This window comes from Chiloscyllium plagiosum, unplaced genomic scaffold, assembly GCF_037043375.1.
Source record: "Chiloscyllium plagiosum isolate Xiang-an unplaced genomic scaffold, Cpla_swu_hap1 HiC_scaffold_12, whole genome shotgun sequence".
In the NCBI taxonomy this organism is placed as follows: domain Eukaryota; kingdom Metazoa; phylum Chordata; class Chondrichthyes; order Orectolobiformes; family Hemiscylliidae; genus Chiloscyllium; species Chiloscyllium plagiosum.
Window position 1 is genome coordinate 100674297 of NW_028270150.1, and position 14007 is coordinate 100688303.

The 14007-nt window shown below is 44.0% G+C and overlaps 1 protein-coding gene across 4 annotated transcripts in view; it reads left to right on the forward strand.

The window, feature by feature from the left end:
* The first annotated feature begins 4856 nt into the window (after window positions 1-4856).
* Window positions 4857-14007, forward strand: part of acot9.1 (acyl-CoA thioesterase 9, tandem duplicate 1) — a 78124-nt gene continuing 68973 nt past the window's right edge. For 3 of the 4 annotated variants that reach the window (XM_043700254.2, XM_043700255.2, XM_043700256.2), the window contains exons 1-2: window positions 4857-4887; window positions 8129-8229. In XM_043700254.2, the coding sequence (XP_043556189.1) occupies window positions 4862-4887; window positions 8129-8229 (127 nt within the window). In that variant the 5' untranslated portion in view covers window positions 4857-4861. Of the gene's footprint in view, window positions 4888-8128; window positions 8230-10013; window positions 10093-14007 lie in introns of those variants that run through there. The other variant, XM_043700257.2, reaches the window with a different exon arrangement.

The following is a 14007-nucleotide window of genomic DNA, read 5'->3' on the forward strand; positions in this document are numbered from 1 at the left end:
GTGCTGGAAATTTTGGCAAACATTAAGATTAATAAGTCCCTAGGGCCAGACCAGAGTTATCCTAGGCTGCTCCAGGAAGCAAGAAAGGAGGTTGCTAAGCTACTGGCGAAGATCTTTGCTTCCTCACTCTCCATGGGAGTCGTACCAGAGGATTGGAAGGAGGCGAATGTGGTTCCTCTTTTCAAGAAGGGTAATAGGGAATCCCTGGAAATTACAGACCAGTCTTACATCTGACTGGTTAGTAAGGTTTTGGAAAGAATTCTGAGGGATAGGATTTATGACTTTTGTTTTGATATACAGCATGGAAACAGACCCTTCGGAAAAGCATAGCATGATTTAAGGCAGTCACAGCATGGCTTTGTGAGGGCCAGGATATGCCTCACAAATCTTATCGAGTTCTTTGAGGAGGTGACAAGACAGGTTGACGAAGGTCGAGCAATGGATGAGGTGTATATGGACTTCAGCTGAAACGTCGAATCTTCTGTTCCCTAGATGCTGCCTGACCTGCTGTGCTGTTCCAGCAATAAAGTTTCAGCTTTGATCTCCAGCGTCTGCAGACCTCACTTTCTCCTCGTATATGGACTTCAGCAAGGCATTTGATAATGTTCCCCATGATAGGCTCTTTCATAAAGTCAGGAGGTATGGGATACAGGGAGATTTGGCTATCTGGATTCAGGATTGGTTGGCTGACAGAAGTCAGAGAGTGGTTGTAGATGGAAAGTATTCTGCCTGGAGGTCAGTGTTGAGTGGTGTCCCACAGGGCTCTGTTCTCAGGCCTCTGCTCTTTGTAGTTTTTATAAATGACTTGGATGAGGAGGTTGAGTGGTGGGTTAGTAAGTTTGCAGATCTTAGTGTTCAAGTACATAGATCCCTCAAAGTTGCCACCCAAGTGGATAGGGTTGTGAAGAAAGCATATGGTGTTTTGGCTTTCATTAACAGGGGGACCGAGTTTCAGAGCCGCGAAGTTTTGCTGCAGTTCTACAAGTCCCTGGTGAGACCACACTTGGAATATTGTGTCCAGTTCTGGTCACCCTACTATAGGAAAGATACAGAGGCTTTGGTGAGGGTGCAAAGAAGGTTTACCAGGATGCTGCCTGGACTGGAGGGCATGCCTTATAAAGAAAGGTGGACTAAAATCGGACTTTTCTCTCTAGAGAGGAGGAAGAGAGTTGACCTGATCGAGGTACACGAGATAATGAGAGGCATGGATAGAGTCAATAGCCAGAGACTTTTCCCCAGGGCAGGATTGACTTGTACGAGGTGTCATAGTTTTAAGATATTAGGAGAAAGGTATAGAGGGGACGTCAGAGGAAGGTTCTTTACACAGAGAGTTGTGAATGCATGGAATGTGTTGCCAGCGGTGGTGGTGGAAGCAGTGTCATTAAGGACATTTAAATGACTGCTGGGCATGCACATGGATAGCAATGAATTGAGGGATGCATAGGTTGTTATTTTATTTTAATCCTCGGCACAACATCGTGGGCCAAAGGGCCCGTACTGTGCTGTACTATGTTCAATGTTCCTTTTTCCAACTGTATCAGTCTCAGACTGATCTCTGTACTCATTATATCTCTGGGTCCCACCCCCACCTTACTAGTTTAAATCCTCCTGAGCAGTTCTAGCAAATCTCCCTGCCAGTATATTAGTCCCCTTCCAATTCAGGTGCAATCCATCCTTCTTATACAAGTCACTTCGACCCCTGAAGAGATTCCAATGATCCAAAATGTGAACCCTTCTCCCTTGCACCAGCTCCTCAGCCATGCATTCATTTGCTCTGTCCTCCTATTCCTCTCCTCACTAGCTCATAGCACTGGGAGTAATCCAGATATTACTACCCTTGAGGATCTCCTTTTTAAATTCTGCGTAACATCCTATATTTCCCCTTCAGAATCTCATCCTTTTCCCTTCCTATGTCATTAGTTCCATGTGTATAACAACTTCCTGTTGGCCCCCTCTCCCCTTTGAGAGTATTCTGCACTCCCTTCAAAATATCCTTGATCCTGGCTCCAAGGAGGGAACACACAATTCTGATTTCTCACTGTCGGCCACAAAAATGTCTGTCTGTGCCTCTACTAGACAGTCCCTATTCACAATCGATCGCTTGGAGCCTGACATATCCCTTGTTCAATTAGAGCCAGTTTCAGTACCAGAAACTTCGCTGTTCATGCAATATTGCTGTGAGAGTCCATCACCCCCTACATTTCCAAAACAGCATACTTGTTAGCGATGGGATAGCCACAGGAGACTCCTGCAGTATTTGCCTACCTTTTCTGGCGGTAACCCATCTACCTGACTGTACCTGTGATTTTTTTCTCCCTTCCTATGACTGCCATCCATCACACCTCCTAACTATTGTAAATTCCTCACTGCCTCTAACTGCTGCACCAACTAATCCATGCAATACGATAAGATTCGCAACCAAACACACTTACTGCAGACATAATCATCAATAAATGGAAACTCTCCCTAATCCCCCACATCCGACAGGAAGAGGGCATCACTCCACCAAAGGCCATTTTTGCACCTTGACAATCTACAGACCCAGAAAATAACACAGTCTTACTGCTCTAAAAAAAACACTGCTCCAGGTTAACTTCGTACCTGTTTTATATTTTTAAAATTTAATCAAGAGACAGATCTCAATAAAACATATAATCAAAAAAAGAACACATTGTACTCGCTATCGTAGATTTCCAAACAAAAACAAAAGCAAGGCTATACTTAAAAACTATGCACTCAGCTACTCCAATGCTGTGCGCTCTCCCACACACGTTCCTCCAAGGTCAGCTGTGAATTTTGCTGTTTGTTCATTTCTCTGACCTCCAGAGATACTCAAACAGCAAAGGCAGTAGCTGTGCAGATTCACTGCTGCGTCAGGAAGAGCAATGCAACAGCTCATAAAATAGTAATTATTGCTCCTGGAATTCAAGGAAATCAGCTCCAACACCTAAAATACCTCAAAAAAGGAGCAGCTCTGACAGCAGGATAATATGGTTCATCTATGCTTGAGATAAGTTCCTGCAAATTTGTAAGGCTAAATACAGACCGGTCAATTTAACCACAGTAGTGGGTGAGCATTTAGAAATGATTACGGCAGAATAAAGCTCTAGTTCAATCCCAAATGGAATTTTGTGTTCAGTTCTGGTCACCACATTTTAGGAGAGATACAAAGATACTTGAGAGGGTGCAGAGAGAATTTACCAAAATGCTTCCAGGAAAGTGGGATTTTAGTTACAGTGTTGGATTAGAAAAGCTGGGGTTGTTCATGTTGGAGCAAAGATTGAGGGGAAAAAAATGATAGAGATGTACAACATTGTAATAGATGCAAATAAGGCGGCCAAGGGAAAAAAATGACAGAGGCATAGATTTGAATTTTTACATAAAAATGTTGCAGGAGCAAGGTGAGGAATACTTTTTCAAAATTCTGGAAGCTCACTGATGACGTTACCTAGTATGGTGACGAAACATCTGAAAACAAACCTTCCAGCTCAGCGAGCAAACCTACATCCAGAACCTCAACCTGAGCTACAAAGCTTCTCAAAACTCGCTATCAGGGAGGTGTTGATTAAGTGCATTAGTCAGGTGTAAATATAGAACAGTAAGGAATGGGCCTACAAAAAAATTAGTTGCAAAATTCTGGAAATTGCTGCCGATGAAAATTGTGGAGTGACAAACAATTGGGAAATTATGAAGAAAATAGGCTTTCAGAAACAAATTGACTGTTAGAAACGAAAATCGCTTCTCAATAATCGCTCTAGACAAATTCAGGAAAACAAAGTTTTATTAACAAGTCAAGTCTGCAGAGTCGGGCACCCTTAAAGAAAAGGCGCGCTGAGGCTTACAAAGTCTCCATTATTTATAGGACAAGTCCCTCCTCTCCTTGGCTCCAACAAGCCATGAGGTTCACATTCTTAAAAACATCATTATTTTTATCACAAAGTCTGCAACAAAAGGCTCCAGAGTCTCCAAAGTTTGTTGTTTTTCTCACCCTGTAGTCTTATCAGTCAAAAGCTTTAATCTTGAAACAGATGTCTCAAGTCGTACTCCCATCCTGGAGTCTTATCAGCCAAGGACTCATCCTTCTCTGCTGTGTGAATGGCTTCATTAATCAAGAGCCTGCTCGCTTTCACTATAGCTCACAAATTGTCAGCATTCTGCACAATTTAAACTACTCTACTTTTGAGTATATAAAATGGTTGTTAGAAAAGAAACAAAGGTTTTGTCTTTTATTATAGATCAGTCTGTGGTCCAGGCACATCTTAAAGTTTAAACCGAAATTACCTCTTACATTGACCAAGACCGAATTCTACGGATCTAGAAGAAGTAACACCAAATCATTTTTGAGATGTTAGACATCTTGCTAATGTTGAAGCCTATGGAATAAAAGGATCTGCAGCAGCATGAGCACAAACCTCAAACTGGAGGAAAATATGTAGCAGTTGAGTCCCGACTACTTGTTGCTACTTCTTTTTACTGCTACCTCGTAATTTGTTAATCAGATTAAAAGGAGTATATATATGGAGTGTTGCCAAAAAAAAAACACTTTCCCCAACCTACACACTCTCCCAACGAATTTCAGTCATGAACCCGGACCTGTCTCCCACGCGACCAGTGCGATGGACAATTTCTGGACGCAGCCGCACGAGGCAGGCTGCGTGATGACGTCAAGCTGGTGGACGGCTCGGCGCGCTGAAGTTGTGGGCGGGGCGAAACGGTGCTGTCAGGCCGGTGGTGGGACCTACGTGCTGACGTCGGTCCGAAGGGCGGGGCGGCGTGCTGACGTTCGCGCTGGGGCGGGGCGCGGCGCCGTGCCGCGCCGACGCCCAAGTTGTCACGGCGAGAGGTGGAGAGAAGCGAGGGAATGAGCATCATGTACCCGGGCTACAGGTTAGTGAGTGGCCGGGTTACTGCTTCTTCCGGTGGATCGAGGAGTTAAGAGTTGACAGCTCGAAGTTAGGCTATGGGAATGGGATGGGGATGGACGACTTCAGCCGCGGCAGGCGGAGGAGGGGCTCGGATTTCATACCAGCAGCGAGCCAGGGCCCGTGCCCGTGCCCGGGATGGAGCATGCGCAGTTGTCTCCAGCTCTGCCCGTATTGCTCGTGAAACACAGCTTTTCACTGTGCCTCGGGACACGTGACAATCAATTCCTTCATATTGGGCTCCCATTGGCAGGGGACTGAACTGAATCACCCACTGCCATTGCTATCCAACAATCGAAAGGCTGCTGTCATTCCCTCTGCTCACAAACTTATATAGCGCTGTGAGCCTGCTTTTAACCACCTGACAGCCTGTGAGTGCTGCCCCCTTGCCACCTGACAGCCTGTGAGTGCTGCCCCCTTGCCACCCTACAGCCTGTGAGTGCTGCCCCCTTGCCACCTGACAGCCTGTGAGTGCTGCCCCCTTGCCACCTGACAGCCTGTGAGTGCTGCCCCCTTGCCACCCTACAGCCTGTGAGTGCTGCCCCCTTGCCAACCTACAGCTTGTCAGTGCTGCCCCCTTGCCACCCTACAGCCTGTCAGTGCTGCCCCCTTGCCACCCTACAGCCTGTGAGTGCTGCCCCCTTGCCACCTGACAGCCTGTGAGTGCTGCCCCCTTGCCACCCTACAGCCTGTCAGTGCTGCCCCCTTGCCAACCTACAGCTTGTCAGTGCTGCCCCCTTGCCACCCTACAGCCTGTCAGTGCTGCCCCCTTGCCACCTGACAGCCTGTCAGTGCTGCCCCCTTGCCACTCTACAGCCTGTCAGTGCTGCCCCCTTGCCTCCCTACAGCCTGTCAGTGCTGCCCCCTTGCCTCCCTACAGCCTGTCAGTGCTGCCCCCTTGCCTCTCTACAGCATGTCAGTGCTGCCCCCTTGCCACCATACAGCCTGTCAGTGCTGCCCCCTTGCCACCTGACTGCCTGTCAGTGCTGCCCCCTTGCCAACCTACAGCCTGTCAGTGCTGCCTGTCGCCACCCTACAGCCTGACAGTGCTGTCTCTTGCCAACCTACAGCCTGTCAGTGCTTCCTCTCGCCATCCTACAGCCTGTCAGTGCTGCCCCTCACCCCAACATTCCCTCATCAATCCACAAGTTGCCATCCACACCTTCACCAATCTACAGTCTGTTACTCCCCCCCTCACTAACCTATTGACTGTCACCCCCAAAGCCCCTTACCAATCTACAGGTTGTCACCTTTAAGACCCCCTCACCAATCTACAGTTTGCCACCTCCACTGTACTGGCTGCCAACCACATTCCCACTCTTAGACCACTGATACTTGCATCTACCTTTGCTGGTCCACTAGCTATCAACCCCGAATTCCCCCAGCCTCAGTTCACAGACTAGCATCTCCCAGTCCATAGTGTTATCCCCTCTGGCTAACCAGAAGCAGCCATCCAATCTCCATACCCCTCCCCTGGTCCACTGGCTGGTACCACCCATTTCTCCTTGTCCACAGGTTCTACACACTGCAACTCAGCAGTAGCTAAACAGTTGGCTAAATTGTATTCAGACAGCTTAAATGGCTAACCATGGCTAACAAAGGAAGCTGAGGATTGAAAGCAAAGACCCGTGAAGAATATAGAATGCAGCAAAGGAGAACAAGAAACTGAATAGGAAAGGGACTCTAGAATATGAATGCAATTGTACAAAAAAAGCACTATAAATTGGCTCTTAAACCATTATAGATATGTAAAAAGAAAATGTTCAGCCAAAAGTAATGTGGGTTCGTTATCAGGCAGAGCCAGCAGAATTTATGATGCAGAATAGAGAAGTGGCAGAGAAACTAAATGATTACTTTTTGTGTCTTTTTTTCACTGAGGCAGGTACAAGAAATCTCCCAGTGTAGAGATTCAAGTGATTAGGGAGAATAGGTGTTGAACAGAATTAGTAAAAATAATGTATTGAAGGGCTGAATATTAATAAATTCCTAGACCTGATTGTCCACATCCCATAGCGTTAGAGAGGAGGTATCTACAGAGATGGTTGATGTATTGATTATTATCTTCAATAATTGTATAGATTCTGGAATGATTCTTGTGGAATGGAAAGTAAATTTAACCCCAGTATTTAAGAAGGGAACTAGAGAGAAAACTGAGAATTACAGATCTGTTAGCCGTATATCAGTTATAGGGAAAATGGTCAATCTATTATAAAGGGTGAAATCAATAGACACTTGGATAATAGTGATCTGATTAGATAGATTCAGCATGGATTTGTGAATGGGAAGTCATGTTTGACTAACTAGTTGGAGTTTATTTGATGATACTAACAATTGATGGTCGATGGACATAGTATACTTAGATTTTGAGAACACTTTTGATGAAGTCTCCCACAGAGACTGATTAGAAAGTTTAAAGCATACAGGAAGAAAGGTAATGTACTGGTACAAGTTAATGATTGGCTAATAAACTGGAGGAATAAATGGGTCATTGTCATATTGGCAGGCTGTGGTGAGTGGGGTACTGCAAGGATCAGCACTTAGCGCCCCAGCTGTTCATATCAATGATTTGGAGCAAATGTAATATTTCCAAATTTGTGGATGATGAACAGCTAAGTGGGAATGTGTGTTGTGAGGAAGATGTAATGTAACTTTGGGAAGATTTGTACAGGGTTAGTGAATGGGCAAGAGCATGGCAGATAGAATATAATGTGGAAGAAAGTGAGGTTACTTTGGTAGGTCAAACAGATGTTCAGAGTATTTCTTAAATGGTAAGAGTTTGGAATATGTAGAAATTAGAAAAGGATCCTGGTGCAGTATTCCCCCTAATTTTCTTAGAAGCCTGCACAGATGGTGAGATCCATGTAAGGCAGCAACTTTGAAGAAGCAGAAATCATGATCAGCATGCTGATTCCAAGCATTGGAGTGCATTGCTGCCATATTGCCTAGGTGACCTTGTCAATAAGTCATTGAAATGTTATTGCCATTGAAAGAGTACCAGACTTGCAACTGGACCTGCCCTTTGAAGAGAGATGGGAAAGCTGGATCTCTATTCTCTGGAGTTTTGAAGAGTGAGAGGTAACCTTGTTGAAATCTGCAAAATACTGAAATGAATAGTTCGAGATATTTTAAAGAGCATCTTTGAGGAGAGCAGGGCTAGAACTTCAGTTTTCTTTCAACATTGCAAAATATTCTTTTTGTTTTAAAAGGTTTTGGAAGCACTGGAATATTCCTTCTGTTCTCGTAAGATCATGTACCTCACTGTCTGCGAGTTTACACCCTGGGGGATGTTCTCCAGATTTGACTGAAGGTATTGAACCAATAATCGTAATGTGTCTACAGAGTTTTGCAATGCACATAAAGACATGTCTGATCATCTTGTGTTACAAATAATCATGTCTTTACTCATTTACTCACTGATTGGGGGAGGTGGTGGAATAAAAATCATCTATCCTATTCTAATTGTAGTCACATGACTGGTGATCATGATACATCATAGAATCCCTATAGCGTGGAAGCAGTCTACTGACCCTCTGAAGAGCATCCCATCCAGACTCACCCCCATCCTCTCCCTGTAACCCTGCATTTCCCATGGCTAATCCACCCAGCCTGTACATCCCTGGACTCCACGGGGCAATATAGCATGGCCAATCCACATACCCTGCACATCTTTGGACAGTGGGAGGAAACCACAGCCCCCAGAGGAACCCACACAGACCAGAGAGAATGTGCAAACTCTACACAGACAATTGCTTGAGGCTGGAATCAAACCCAGGTCCCTGCAACGGTGAGGCAGCAGTGCTAACCACTGAGGCTCTGGTCCATTACATTCTTTCTAGCAATCACACGACCAATCTGATGTTTCTTTCTTTAATGAGCAAGAACCTAACCACTTGCTACATGACAAGTTTGTTTATTACCTGGAATTGTATTCTTCATTTCTTGAGTCTTTCCAATGGGAATTATTTCTTCCTTCCTGCTTTTTCCAGGCCCCTAATGATTTTGATCTCCTGTCAGTTCTTCATCTACATTTTCTTTTCTACCGTAAATTCATGCTAATGTAGTGAAGATGTAGATCCCAGGTGGGACCTCACTGTTTCGAGATTGGTCAAAAGAATCAATGGAATGCAATCTATATAAAGCAAGGTTATCTGCTTAATAAAATAAGGCAGTCTAGCGCAGTTTTGTCCAGCAACACAGAGGTTAAAGCTTCTGTGTTCCGTGGCGATATTGTGTAATTACATTTGAAAATTACACATCATTTATAGGTTTTTTTTTTAAGAGACACCACAGCCTTAATTACAAGAAAAGACCAATCAAATGTAATAAGCTGACATGATTAACAACAGGTTAATCCAGTAATATTTCCTAGGAAATGATTCTTGTCTTATGTAGATCATCTCATGCTGCCAGTTCAAGGTTAGTTCGAGTGGTCAGTTAATGTCTCATGATTCATTTTATGAAACCTCCATTGTCTGCTTTATCTTGTAATTCAACTAACTCAGCAAAGCAGTAATGCAGATTCACAATGTCAAATCATAACTTGAAGCCATTTTGTTGTGTTATTTTAAATTGAAAAGAAAGCCATTTTGTGGTTATTAAAAACCTACATATATTTGTTGTTTCTGACAACAGCCTAAATTCAAATTTTAAATCCTCATCTCCCCTCTTTGGTCATTCTATGACCACACCATAAATGTGAAGGCATGGATAGGGACCAGGGCCAGGCAATGGTGCTTCCTCAGCTTCATCTAAGAGGAGAAGAAGCATTTTCTGGGTGAAATCAATATTTTTAGTGGAAGCTACTATCTTAGCAATAATACATTTAACAATAGCAATACAAACAATAAGACCAACTAAAATAATAGCAGCATATATAGCCATATTGATTAACCAATTGTATATGACCTAAATCTCCAAACTCCCCATCCTACACCTTAATTCATTTGACTGTCAAAGGTATGGATGTTACCCAAGAGAGAGTGAGACTACAAATGAGATAATTACAGTTTTGATGACTAATAACTCCTGAAGATCCTCCTACAGAAAAAAAAGAGCTGCATATGCTAAAGAGTGAGTTTTACTGTTTTATAGAGCCTTTGGATTCTTCCATTCTGCACAAAACTCAGGGGAGACTGAACGTGTAACAGGGGAATTCCAATCTCGTTGCCAGGTAATTGGACAGGGAACAGTAGTTGGAAAAAGTGTTCTACAGCTACTCAAGACAAGATGGTTAGATGCTTTATTATGACTAAAAAATAACAACCAAGTTCAGTATAGATGATGGAGGGACCTCCCCAATAAGAAGCGGGCCTATCTTTGTGACTTCCTGGAGTATCTGGATAGTCCATGATTACATAGTTTGATCCTGGACATAGAGGGTGAAAATTGTTCAGTCGAATGAGGTGGGTCTCTCAATAAGAGACGTGGTTATTATCCCAGAATGGTTCCACCCATCCCATAATTGGGAAGACATTAGTGCCATTAGGGGTTTCATAATGAAGGTGGGTGTTATTACCTCAGCTACAGCATGAGGAGTACTTGCTTTATTCAAGACAAGATGGTTAGATGCTTTATTATGACTAAAAAATAACAACCAAGTTCAGTATAGATGATGGAGGGACCTCCCCAATAAGAAGCGGGCCCATCTTTGTGACTTCCTGGAGTATCTGGATAGTCCATGATTACATAGTTTGATCCTGGACATAGAGGGTGAAAATTGATCAGTCGAATGAGGTGGTCTCTCGATAAGAGACATGGTTATTATCCCAGAATGGTTCCACCCATCCCATAATTGGGAAGACATTAGTGCCATTAGGGGTTTCATAATGAAGGTGGGTGTTATTATCCCTAAGGCATACGGATGAGATGCGAGGTCCTTCAGGGCAGCAGCGATGTCTGGTACATTTGATCATAGCACAGGGAATAGTTTTAGGCACTTTTACAAAGGTGCACTCCCATCCCTTACCATTGTGGAAATTTGGATAGGTTATCTCGAATTGTCCATAAACAAGTAGCGAATGGAGATAGATAATAATTAAAAGAAATATTACATCCCGTAAATGCTTTAGAATCATTCCACACTTCCATGTTAGGATTTGGGAGGATAAAAGGGGTCAGGGAGTCTTTTGCTAAAGTAAGGGCGTAACAAACCACTTCATCCTCTCCAAATATTCTATTATGACTTTCAAGAAACAAGTTGTTAGTAAAAGATAATGTTCCCCCTTTTTCTCTTTTACGATGTGGTCTATTTGAATTTGAAATCAAACTGGCACACAACACCTTGACAAGGTAAAGACCATTGGGGCTTGTTCTGTAAATGGACTGTTTGATCTTGTAGGTGTAGTTGACCATTATGACAATCATCTTGGGCAATGTTCCACACATCGAAGGGATCAGTCTTTTGGCATATAAGAACATCATCCTGGCATAGGTGGTATACAGTCTCCTGTTGTTCAGGATCACACAGATAGATGGTCCCTTCTTGTGTATGAATGCTGGCCAAGGCAAATCCATATATCAGGATGAAAGTAATTCTGATCCTGGTAGTCATTTCTGTAGCAAGGGTTAGGATATCTAAAACAGAAGGAAAATTATGATTCGAAAATACAGCTATGTCCTAATAGTCTGGTTCTGACTCCTTTCTCAATTCCCGTTAATTCTCATTATCTCCATCATCATCTTCATCTCCATCATCCTTCCCCCTTTTTCAATGACTTTACAATGATGGATGTGAACCCAAGCAGAACACCCAGCCACTTTAACAGCAGTTGGGGTGGTGAGGAGGACCTGAAAGGGTCGTTCCCATCGAGTTTGGAGGCCACGGCATGTCCAATTCTTGATGAGGACAAAGGAGCCTGGCTCTATTGTGAACTCCTTCAAGGGAAGGGAGCTTCTCGTGAGCAGTACATACTCGAGAATGGAGCCCACGCAAAATTTTAATTAAGGAGAGGACATGTCGTCTGCCATATGGTGAAGGTGAACAGGAGCAGTGGCGTCATTCCAAGGTGTGCGTAAGGCTCGGCCGTAAACTATTTCAGCAGGGGATAAGTGAGTTCTCCCAGCAGGAGTGCAGCGTGGGTGAAACAGAACCAGTGGTAATAACCCAGGAAAGGTCTGTCTCAGAAGTTAATTTTGCAAGTTTAGTTTTCAGAGTCTGGTTACAACGCTCCCCAAGACCTGCAGTCTGCGGGCGATAAGCACAAAGGAGTTGGTGGCGGATGCTGAATTGAGAGCACAATTCCTCATTTATGTTACCAATAAAATGAGGACCATTGTCAGAAGACAAAGTGGAATACCAAAGCGGGGAATAATCTCCTTAAGTGGGATACAGTTTTGGCAGGAGCTTTGGAAGTAGGGTAAACTTCAACCCATTTAGAAAAAACACCAACAATAACTAAAACATACTTAGAGTTTTGACACTTTTCTAATTCAATGAAATCAAGTTGAAGAGTTTGAAAAATTCCCTCAGGGAGGAGTGTCTGTCCCATAGGGCAAGGAATACCTTTCCAAGAATTGTGTTCTTGGCAGGTGAAGCAGCCATCACTTACTTGTTGGGCCATCTGCTGGAGGCGCAGATGCCACCAAGTGTTTAAAAGCAAATCAGACGTTGAGCGAGCCCCACTGTGTGTAGCATTATAAATACAAACAACTACCCAGAAAGCAAGTTCATCAGACATACAAATCTGTCCACCTGGAGTGGTCCATAGTTTAGTAACAGGATTACAATAATAGCCGATTTTGGACTACAACTGCCTTTCGGATTCAGAGGTGTCCCGCTGTAAGGTAACAACATCTTGAATGGTTGGCATTAGTTTATCCGAAGTAGACCCACCCTTGTCAGAGCTTTCAGTCTGACAATCATAAGATGGTTGCAAACGGCTTGTTTTGCAGCCACATCAGCAGCACGGTTACCAATATCAGCAGGGGATTGGCCAGTTCCATGGGCAGTTCATTTGATAACACAAACCTGTTTTGGGAGTAGGAGTGCAGTCAAAAGATCTGAGACAAGCTGGCGGTGAGAGATGGGCGTGCCAGATGATGTCAAGAATCCTCTGTTTCTCCAGAGTTGTCTAAAATCAAGTACAACCCCAAAAGCGTATCGGGACTCAGTGTAAATGTTAGACGGAGCCCTGTCCCTAGAATAGAAGCACGGATGAGTGCAAAAGGTTCAGCTTGCTGGGCTGAAAAAGGGCTGTGGAGGGCAGCAGATTCCAGGATAGAGCCATAGTCATCAACTGTAGCATAGCCTGAAAGATGAGTTCCTGTATGATCAATAAAGGAATTGCCATCAGTGAACTTATTGATATCAGGATTTGAGATTGGCGTGTCAGAGAGATCTGGCTGAACTTGGAAGTCCTCATTACAAAGTGTACAAAGTTGAAGGAGGATGAGCTAAGAAATCAGCAGGGTTAATGGTAGTACAATGCTTAAAGGTCAATTGAGGATTATTTAAAGGATAAATCTCATAACGGTTTTGGTGGGCTGCAGTCAAATGAGTTTGTAAATTCCCTAAGAGGGCAACTATTGAATGAGAACTGTAGATGATAATATCCTGTTGTAGTGTAAAATTCTCTGCGGATTGTAAACTGGGATAAATGGCAGTTAAAATTTGGGTGCAGCGGGGATATCTTAAAGCAATAGGATCAAGTTTAGTAGCAAAATAGGCAACTGGACAATGTTTATCTCCATGAAGTTGAGTAAGTACTGAAGAGATCTCTTTCCAATCCTCCCACTTCCTCCAAACGAAAGGAGTAGCCATGGGCACCCGCATGGGCCCCAGCTATGCCTGCCTCTTCGTAGGATATGTGGAACAGTCCATCTTCCGCAACTACACTGGCCCCATCCCCCACCTTTTCCTCCGCTACATCGATGACTGTATCGGCGCCGCCTCGTGCTCCCACGAGGAGGTTGAACAGTTCATCCACTTCACCAACACCTTCCACTTCGACCTCAAATTCACCTGGACAGTCTCGGATTCCTCCCTCCCCTTCCTCGACCTTTCTATTTCTATCTCAGGCGACCGAATCAACACGGACATCTACTACAAACCGACCGACTCCCACAGCTACCTGGACTACACCTCCTC